Source organism: Erinaceus europaeus, chromosome 12 (assembly GCF_950295315.1).
Source record: "Erinaceus europaeus chromosome 12, mEriEur2.1, whole genome shotgun sequence".
Taxonomy (NCBI): domain Eukaryota; kingdom Metazoa; phylum Chordata; class Mammalia; order Eulipotyphla; family Erinaceidae; genus Erinaceus; species Erinaceus europaeus.
In genome coordinates, this window is record NC_080173.1 from 69,603,746 (window position 1) to 69,614,282 (window position 10,537).

At 41.3% G+C, this 10,537-nt stretch overlaps 1 protein-coding gene across 1 annotated transcript; it reads left to right on the forward strand.

Annotated features, from left to right (window-relative positions):
* Positions 1 to 1,448: 1,448 nt before the first annotated feature.
* CCL16 (C-C motif chemokine ligand 16) lies at positions 1,449 to 5,390 on the forward strand. Its single transcript, XM_007516987.3, has 3 exons — positions 1,449 to 1,941; positions 3,794 to 3,914; positions 4,831 to 5,390. Exons 1-3 carry the CDS (start codon positions 1,866 to 1,868, stop codon positions 4,940 to 4,942), a joined length of 309 nt encoding a protein of 102 aa, XP_007517049.1. The 5' UTR covers positions 1,449 to 1,865; the 3' UTR covers positions 4,943 to 5,390.
* Positions 5,391 to 10,537: the final 5,147 nt, after the last annotated feature.

The following is a 10,537-nucleotide window of genomic DNA, read 5'->3' on the forward strand; positions in this document are numbered from 1 at the left end:
GCCTTGGTGGCACCACTTATAAAATGGGAGTATTCAGACTGATAGGTACTTGGAGGTTTTACAAGCTCCAGTGCTAAATGTGAAGATAAACAGGTCCCTGGTCAGATCGATGTGGTTAACAATAAATATATACATACTTATATGTTTATAAGTTTAGGATCTACTCTCAGCCCTAACCTGGCTTTCAAGTTCTATTCTCAACTCTGACACAATCTTCCCAGAAACTATTTCTAGTCTACCTTCATGTTAGCTACCAAGCTCAAACAAAAATTACTGGTCATGGACCCCTAGAAATATACCTAAGAGTGGGAATTGTGTGGAGTTGTACCACTCTTTTTTTTATTATTATTATTTAAGAAAGGAGACATTAACAAAGCCATAGGATAAGAGGGGTACAGTTCCACACAGTTCCCATCACCCGATCTCCATATCCCATCCCCTCCCCTGATAGCTTTCCCATTCTCTATCCCACTGGGGTACCACTCTTATCCTATGGTTTCTATTAGTGTTTCCTTTTTATAAATAAACTTTTTTAAAAAATAACAAACAGGAAAATGGCAGACAGGGTTCTAGGTTTTGCTTAAATGTATCCCTTATACCTCTGTTCTGTGTTCTGAATTCCAAAGAGATAGACTGACCCATACTAAGTGATTAAAAATGACAGCTTTTAGTGAATTTTTTAAAAATAAAATTTTATATTTCAAATATAAAAACAAAGAAATATAGCTAACATAGACATCCTAGTTTTTTTCCACCCCAGAGTCTCTATTCTCATCTGCTCTGTTCCTATACTTTGGTTCCTATTTATTAAACTTTTTTTCTCCTGTTTAATAGCTTACTGCCTTTCAGTCACCAAATTCCAGATGCTACTACAATTCCATCCTAACCTCCCTGGGCAGATGACCTCGCCAACATGTCCTGGAACCTCACCTTCCCAGAGCCCTACTCTACTAGGAAAAGACAGAAATAGGCTGGGGATTATCAATCTGTCAATGTCTATGTCCAACAGAGAAGCAATTACAGAAGCCAGAATTCCTTCCTACTTCACCACCCCCCCCCAAAAAAAAAACCACACTTCTCTTGGGGGGAGAAATGTTAGGGGAAGATGACCAGAGGGCTCTGAACCCCAATTCCACCGGGACCCAAAATGTTTGTCACCAGGAATCTTTGTTTTTATACCATCACTGAAAAGGAAGAAAATCTGGAAAACACCAGAGGAAGTCAGGCACTATTTTGCCTGAGAGAGAAGAAAAAAAGGAAGGACACTCAGAAGTAGTACTAGGTGTAGGTATGATAATATAAATTGGCAAAAGAAGATAGATAGATAGATAGATAGATAGATAGATAGATAGATAGATAGATAGACAGACAGACAGACATAAAGTCAACCCACATCTGTGACCTTGGGAGAACTATTGCAACCCACTAGAAGGGTATAGGGACACAGAACTCTGGTGGTGGGAATAGTATGGAATTATACCCCTATTATCTCATAATTTTGTAAATCACTATTAAACCACTACTAAAAATTTAAAATAAGAAAAATTAAACATAAATTAATAAAAATTAAAAATAATAATAAAAGTAATCTCTCTTTACTACTATGAGGACTCAAACAGGGCCTTCAGGGGCAAACATCCCCTTTCTGGAGCTCTTCCCTTCACAGGAACTCAAATCTTACTGAGTTCAACTCCCGGCCACCCTACCTTCCACTGCCCTCTCTTTCAGCAAATACCCAGGAAGCTTGTTGTTTCTCCTCCTCCACTGACTCTGTGGGGGTCAGAGTCCAGAGAGCTGTGTGCTCAGAGTGGACCAGCACCCACAGGAAGGAAATCTCCACTCAGCCTGCCCCAGAAGCTTAGAGGATGAAGGTCTCTATGGCTGCCCTCTTGCTCCTTGCCCTCATCCTCACCTCTACTTCAGTTGCTCAGTTCCAGTCAAGTGAGTCCAACTCTCTCTGAAGGGCATAAGTAAGAGAGGGGGATAGCAGGGTAGCTGACAGCCAAATGACCCCAAAAGCAGGTCTCCATCATCAGCCCTGAACCCACCCCCCATGCAGAGCCAATGTTCTCTAACACTCCCCCTTCTGATCCTGGGGTGAGATTCCGATCCTTCTGGGTGGACCATCCCGGAAAGTTGGGCCATGACTTATCTCTGGAGGAAGCACAAAGAGTAGAGGAGGGTCCAGTGAACAATTGGGGAAGTATATCTGCTTAGTGGGGGGCATGGTGTGACAACTTATGTTTGAAGAGGTGCAAAAACAGCTTTTTTTTTTTTTACCAGAGCACTACTCAACTGTGATTTATGGTGGTTCAGGGGGATTACACCTGGGACTTTGGAGCCTCATGCATGAGAACCTCTTTGTATAAGCATTATGCTATCTACCCCCAGTCATGAAGCACTTTTTAAAATATTTATTTATTTATTTTCCCTTTTGTTGCCCTTGTTTTTTATTGTTGTTGTTATTGATGTCATTGTTGTTAGATAGGACAGAGAGAAATGGAGAAAGAAGGGGAAGACAGAGAGGGGAAGAGAAAGATAGACACTTGCAGACCTGCTTCACCACCTGTGAAGTGACTCCCCTGCAGGTGAGGAGCCTGGGGCTCGAACCGGGATCCTTATGCCGGTCCTTGAGCTTCATGCCACATGCGCATAACCCGCTGCGCTACTGCCCGACTCACCATGAAGCACTTTTGAAGCATGTTCAGTGGTTCAAACCAGTGTTGCCTCAGTATTTATTTATGTATTTATTTACTTACTTATTTATTACCTCAGGAGTACTGAGGATGGACAGCAGGAATGACTAGTTAGGAAGAGGAACGAAGGAAATGACTGAAAAGACAGCAGCCAGACATAATGAAGAGGAGGGCAAGTGGATGAGAAACACCAGAGATACTCTAGGAGAGCAGCAGGGGTGGGGGGTTGGAGAGGCAGCCTGAAGTGTTTTTTGGTACTAAGCACACAAAGAGGTGGGGGGGAGAGGGAGAGAGAGTCAGAATCTGAGCCTGGAAATTCCTTCTTTATAGAATCTGGCATAAACTATTGGAAATACAGTGGCAGCTAGAGAAATCCCATGTAGATGTCACCTGTGCCCTTTGAGGGTTTTATGGCTCCCATGTCCATACCCCAGCCTAGGATTCAATCAAGTTTATAGTAAAGAAGAAAGGGATTAAAAGGGTTTGAGATATAAGATATATTGAGAATGGTGGTGAAACTTTATTTTTCAAATTTCACTTTATGCCCCACTAATCTGTAAAGTACTCAAGAGTAGTGAGTGTGTTCCTCTCATGTTTTTATGCAACCCTACCCCACCCCCAAAGAACCCGGCATGTTATATGAGCTCAGTGTATGTTTGTCAAAGCAAGTAACAGTTCATCCACAGATGAGAATAACCCAGCTATTTACATTTAATGAAACTTAGTTCTGAGACTAAAGGTTCTATATGTATGTCCCACCCCCAGAGTGGTCAAACTTTTTTTTTTAACATTTAATTATTTAGAAAGGGAGCTCAAGGAGAGAGACCAGAGTGCTGCTCAGCTCTGTCATAATAAGGTGACGCCAGGGATTGCAGCCTCTGGGGCCTCAACTATGCAAATTTTGTGTTCTAACAGACTAAGATAACTCTCCAGACCAGGTTCATCTTTTTCATTTTATCTGTCAACCATCAAGTATAATCAATCCCTGCTAACAGGTGGCTTTGACATCAGAGGATGAGATGCAGTGGATGGGAGGTGGATGGGAGGTGGGTTATCTCTATGCCTCCTTGGTTCAGTTTCCAATGTGATGCCCTCAGGAATTCCTGAGTCTGTGAACAGTCCACTCGTCTGTTGCCATAACTATACTAAGAAAACACTACGAAGGAAAATGATAGTTGGATACAGAAGGGCCCTCAACTGTAACCTGCCAGCAATCATGTAAGCACTTCTCTGCAGATATTTCTATGGAGAGGGAAGAGGACTCAGGAGCTGGAGTGGGAGGTACAGAACTAAGGAGTCTCCTTACTAGAAACAATACATCTTGAACCTGGTGTATCACAAATGCAAGTCCTTACTCTATCCACTAAGCAACCCCCTTGGCTGTTGTAGTTAGTTTTAATGCAAACATGCTATGAATATGTAACAGCTTAGTAGTTTATCATTGAACATTTAAAAGCATTTCTGAGTTTCGACTACAGTTGCACTCCATCATGAGCATCTTTGCTTATATATAGCTTTATCAATAGTTTGTATTTCTGTTATGATAAAAACTAATGAATATATATATGTGTGTGTATGTGTGTGGTATAAACGTATTACACAGTTTATGTATATATTTGACACATACAAAAATTAAATCGTGGGCAGGGATAGATAAAATAATGGCTATGCAAAGAGACTCTCATGCCTGAGGCTCCATGGTGCCAGATTCAATCTCCTGCACCACCATAAACTAGAGCTGAGTAGTGCTCTGGTAAAATAATAATAATAATAAATAAATAAATAATTTGAAATCTTTAAAGCAATACAGTATTGATTAAAACTTTGGACTTTGAATCTCATGGAACATGCCCAGATTTAGCTCTTGACTTAGCCACTGATAACTGTGTAACCCCATAAATGAATGGTGGTCATAATGAAATCCCAGGCTAGGAGTCTCAGCCTGAGTGGGAAAGGGCTGAAAAAGGGGAAGATGAGCTCCAGATACCAGACAAGGAGTTCTTCTGAGGGGACACAGATGGGGAAGGCCTGGCGAGGTGGGATCTCACATGAGGCAATCCCCAAGTGAACTAGAGGTAGAGGAGTAGGAAGTGAAACTTCCATAGCCCCTGACAGTCTATCTCTGCCTCCACAGCTTTGTCAACAAAAGGAAACAAGAGATCTGTGCCAACCCCCAAGAGAAATGGGTCCAAGACTACATCAAGGATGCCAGCTTGCCTTTGCTGCCTCCCAGAAACTTGGTCTAGAATAAAATGATGAGACCATAGCTCCTCCATTCCCCATGATGGCCAAGCATCAGTAGAAGTCCAAGATAGTGAGAGAAAGCTATAACCCCTGAAAACCAAGGTAGCCTTGTAGTCTAAATGACAAAATCACAGTCACAGAAGGTCAGTGATCTCAAAAGTAATTAAATATTTCAAACATTTTCTCAGTCTCTGAAGAAAATGCCATCATTGATGGAGGTGAGCAGAGACATATTTATACACAGAGGAAACATCTTTCACAGGGTTCTTTCTGTTTTAAGTTCCTTACTTCTCACCGATACATAGGCCTTTCTAAATAAGTGTGTCCACAACCCACAAGGACCCTGGCTCCATGATCCCAGAGGGATAGAGAATGGGAAAGCTATTGGGGAGGGGAGGGGATATGGAGATTGGGTGGCAGGAATTGCGTGGAGTTGTATCCCCCCCACCCATCCTATGATTTTGTTAATGTCTCCTTTCCTAAATAAATAAATAAATTCATTAAAAAATAATAATAAGTGTGTCCAGTTTCTAGCCAGTCAGATCATCTCTGGCCTCTGACTGATTAGATGCCCACAGAACTCTTGACTTTTTCTGCCCATCTTTTTTTTCCCCTTCAAAAGTTTCACTGGGGCTCTGGAGTGATTCCATGGCTCCCAACAGATTCTTTTATTGTTGTTTTTGGTGTTGATGTTGCTATTGTTTTGACAGAGGGAAAAGGGGACAGACAGAGAGAGGAGAAACACCATAGCACTACTTCACTGTTCATGAAGCTTCTCCTTTGCATGGTGTTTCCAAGTGGTGACTGGGTCTCAAACCTGGATCCTCAAGCATAGTAAAGTATGACTTATCTCTTGGTTCTCTTATAGTTTGTCTTCTATTATTCTTTTGTGTACAATATTTTTTCTTAATGATCCATGTTGATGTTTTTCTTAATGATCCCATGTTGATGTTTTTGTCCCTGTCATCAAGACTTTGCTAGAGTTCCCACATGAGGTGAGATAGGTACAAAGAATGCCCCCACACTAAACTGTGCAAGTGGAGAAAAAGTGTTAGATTAGTTTGGGAATAAAAAAAAATTGTGGTCCAAAATTCAGTCATTCAATATATTACATATATTTTGTTATCAACTTAATTCCAAACTTCTTGCCTCCTTTTTGTTAGTAGAGATAGGGGAAAGAACTTGAGATAGATAGACACCTGCAGACCTACTTCACCACTTGGGAAGCATCTCTGCTGCAGGTGGGGATCATGGATCCTTGCGCTTAGTACTGTGTGCTTAATCAGATGCTCCACCCAATCTGGCCGGCCACCCAATCTCTCCTGCTCTCTAGCCCTCCATCTCTAGCTCAAGAGCAGGAAGCTGATGCAGACACAGTTCAACATTCCCCGAAAATGTACTGTGAAAGCAAAACAAAAATTAGACTGGCCAGCCCATATCTGGGGAGAAATACTGCAGTTTCCACTGGAGGGGGGTGGGGACACAGAACTCTCTGGTGGTGGGAAAAGTGTGTAATTATACCTCTATTATCTTGTAATTTTGTAAATCAATATTCAATCACTAATAAAAAATTTAAGTTAGACTCTAAAGCTATATAATTATAAAAATAAACAGATTTAATGGTTATTCTAAAAAATAGCCAATTATTGACTGGGATTCTGGTAAGCTGCCCCATCACTCTTAGTGGCCCAGTTGTTAACAAAGATTCCTGCTTCCCCACTCCAACCAAAGCTATTCTGCCCAGGGATGGCTGCTGAGCCCAATTGGTCAATCAGACTTTCCCAAATAGATTATGAAGTTTGGCCCAGAGTAAAGCATTCTGCTGGCTGCTGTTGGAGCAGAAGCAGGTTTCTGGTAGCACCTCAAGGGAGGTGCATGGAAAATTCCAGAGGTGCCCTGATTCCAGGCTTGTAAGTTTGAGTAGTTTTTCAGTGCTGTGAAATGCCCTTTATCCTCCCCAGTATTCCTTTTTCATATTAATTTTTATAATAACTTTTTTAGTTTTTGCTACTGTATTTTATTTTTCTTATATTTAATAAGACAGAAATTGAAACGGGAGGATGGGACAGACAGGAGGAAAGGGAGACATTGCTTCACCATTCATGAAGATTGCCCCCTGCAGGTGTTGACCTGGAGCTTGAACCTGGATCCTTGCCCATGGAATGTGTGCACTCAACCAGGTACACCACCCCCACTGCATGTGTGCGTACACACAGTATGTCTTTTTTTTTTTTTTTTAAGTTTCAAAAGGGTGAGAGTGGCATTTAGCACCTGTAGAATAACTCTTTGGTATTTAGGTCAGTTGAGTGTGTGTGTGTGTGTGTGTGTGTGTGTGTGTGTGTGTGTACACATAGGTATGTTAAAATATACTTACCATTTGAAGTGTTTAATTCAGTGATATTGAGTACTTTCACGTTACTATGTACATTATCACCATTATCCACATTCAGAATTTCCCATCATCCAAAACTGGAACTCTAAGCCATTCAACAACTTCCCATGCTGTCCCTGCATCTGTAGTAACCCCTGTTCTACTCTCCATCATTTGAGTAGTAATTTCTTTTGTACTTTTTTTTTTAATGCAGAGTACTGCTCAGCTCTGGCTTATGGTGGTACAGGGGATTGAATCGGGGACTTGGGAGTCTCAAGCATAAAAGTCTCTTTGCATAGCCATTATGCTACATACCCCCACTGAGTAGTATTATCTATAAATGAAATAATGCAGTACTTTCCTTTTGTGACTAGCTTATTTCACTTAGCATATATGTATAAATTTACCCCTGTTGTAGCAGGTTTCAAAACTCTATTCCTTTTAAAGGCCAATATTTCATCACATGTTTCTACCATATTTTGCTTTATCCATTTATCCACTGGTTGACATTTGGGCATCCCCCTTTATATTAATCAGAATTAAATCATGGTTTCTGTTTCTTGTAGCAAAAGCACTCAAACTTTCACAATAGCCCATCAATCACCATGTTGGCCAGGTAGGTAAAAGCCCAAAGCTATGACCCACACAGTATCTACCCTTGTCTCTCCAGAAGGGCACAGTGCTACTTAATTTAGTCCCTCCTAGAACTGTAAGCTCCTGCTTCTTGACCCAGGAATTGCCCTCTACTTACCTCGATAGAAAAGCTGATAGGTGACAGATGCATATGATCAAATTTTCCTCCTTCTAAGAGCTCACAGCCAAGGAATAACAGACTCTCTAGCAAACTCAAATGTAGTCAGAGCTGGACCTCTGCTTGCAGAGGTCAGAGTTGACACAGAGGGGTAGCAGGCCTTGGGATGGCATAAAAGTAAGCAGTTTCAGTGTGTACAGACGAGCTCAGCAAGACAGCTCACCTGACTAGAGCATTTACTCTGTTATGCACAGGACGCATGTTCCAACCTGACCCCCACTGAACCTGGTAAAGCTTTGATGCTGTGGCATCTTTCTCTCTCTGCCTCTCTCTATATGAAAAAGTCATCTCTGGCTAGTGAGATGTCTAAAGACAAACAAGGCAGGGCAGGAGAGATAGCATAATGATTATGCAAAATGATTCTTATGCTTGAGGTTTCAAGGTCCCAGGCTCAATCCCCTATACCACCAAGAGCTAGAACTGAGTAGTGCTCTGGTAAATAACAACAACAACAAAATAAAATAAATAAAAAGCAAAGACATGCAAGGCAATACGGCATTTCAAAGTCCTTAGCCAGCACAAGGGTCAATGTCAGGGAACTAGAGTTCAAAGACCTAAAGAACAGAATGGGGCTGAAATAGGAAGCATGGAGCAAGGGCCAAAATTGTGACAAACTGTAACAAAAGTTTCACTATTTGCTTTTCTTTCTTTCTTTCTTTCTTTCTTTCTTTCTTTCTTTCTTTCTCTTTTTTGTCAGAAAAGTTCAGGGTTGGAATACCAGCACAAATATATAGAATTTCCCAGAGATTTCTAGTGATCAGAGCCAGAAATACATCTTTTAGGTGAGATATCACAGTTCACTTGGATAACCGCCCTGCTTTACTATGTGTGTCACCTAGGTTCAAACCCTCCCCTCACTCATTAAAAGCAGCTTTAGTACTATGGTTTCTTTCTCCCTCTCTGGCTCTCTGTTGTTCTTTTTAACTGTTCTTGACCTGGAGTGGTGAAGCCCAGGATATAACCAAAACAAAAAGAGGCATATGGAATATCAATAGTCTTTTCAAGATAAGTGCCTTATTTTCCGCACACACACACACAGTGAAATGACTTCCTTATTCTGACAGATTGTGGGCGTCTCCCATCCCTGGTCATCCTAAAGTGAAGACCTCATTCACATAAACCCACACCTAAAAGTTTACATTACTGGCAGCCCTGTAGAACACATATGATTGCTTGAGACTGAATGGAAAAAAGTTTGGTCCATGACATCACATGTACCAGAAGTGACACTCTCTCCTCTATTATAACTTTTAAAATTCTTTGAAAATAATAATAATAACAAGAGAGAAAACTTCCCATCAAGTTTAACATCAAAATGAGACAAGGTGTTGAGAAATGTGAATTAAGTCCTTGGGGAGTGACAGAAATCTTGCAGAAGTTTTAGTTTCCCCTGTAGACTTATAGGGACATGGAGAGAATCCAGGGATAACATCAAATGGCTACGTTAGGTCTAGTGGTGAGGAAAGTGAGGAGGTGGCATGTAGCCTGGAAACTAAATGACTAACTAGAGCTATCCAGGAAAAGAAAAATTTCCAAGCACAAAGGAGGCACAAGCAGTCGAAAAGCCCTGGGCAGGAGCCAGCTTAGTATGTGGGAGTTGTCAAGCTGAAACATGCAGGAAGAGAAAGCAGGCAGCAGGAGTCACATGGAAGGAACACACAGGTCAGGAGGACTTTGCAAACAAGAGAAAGGAGTATGTAATTTATTTAAGGGAACTGGAAAGTCACTGGAAATTTGTTAAGCAGACAAGCAAGATCACATGACTGAACTGTTTAAAGAAACACTGACTATTGCACAAAGATCCTTAACTCGAAGTCACCCCTCTAGAAGTCCAGGCTATCGATGATAGTGACTTTAATCTGTGGAGGAAGTGGTGAAAGTAAAGGATAGTGAGCAGACTACAGGGCTAATTTTGTGGAGAGACTTTAAGAGATATACTGAGAAAGAGAGCTGAACTAGAGCAATTGGGTGAATGTTGCTACACTGTGTGGAAATAGAGAAAGGAGGGGTTCACGCTAGAAGGTGGAACTGGGAATTCTGTTTCGGCCATGTTGATGCTGAGATGCTTGTTAGAGATCCATGTAGTCATGTTGAGTAGGGAGCTGGAATGCCATCTGGCTTAGAAGGTCAAACTGGAGCTATAAAGCTATGTATGAGACCAGATGGGGTCAGCTGAAGAGAATGTATGAGTAATAAGTAACAGACTCAAGGGCATTCAATTATTTAGAGGTAGAACAGAGCAAGTGTCATACACAAATATAATGGAGGAGTGGCCAATAAAATAGCAAAAGAAGAAGGAAGAGGAGGAGGAGGGGGAGGGAGAGGTGGGAGAGGGAAAGAATGAGTAAGGGGAGAGGAGAATAAAATTAGTTATAAAAAGGGAAGAAGAAGAGGAAAAGAAAGAAAAAAGGGTCA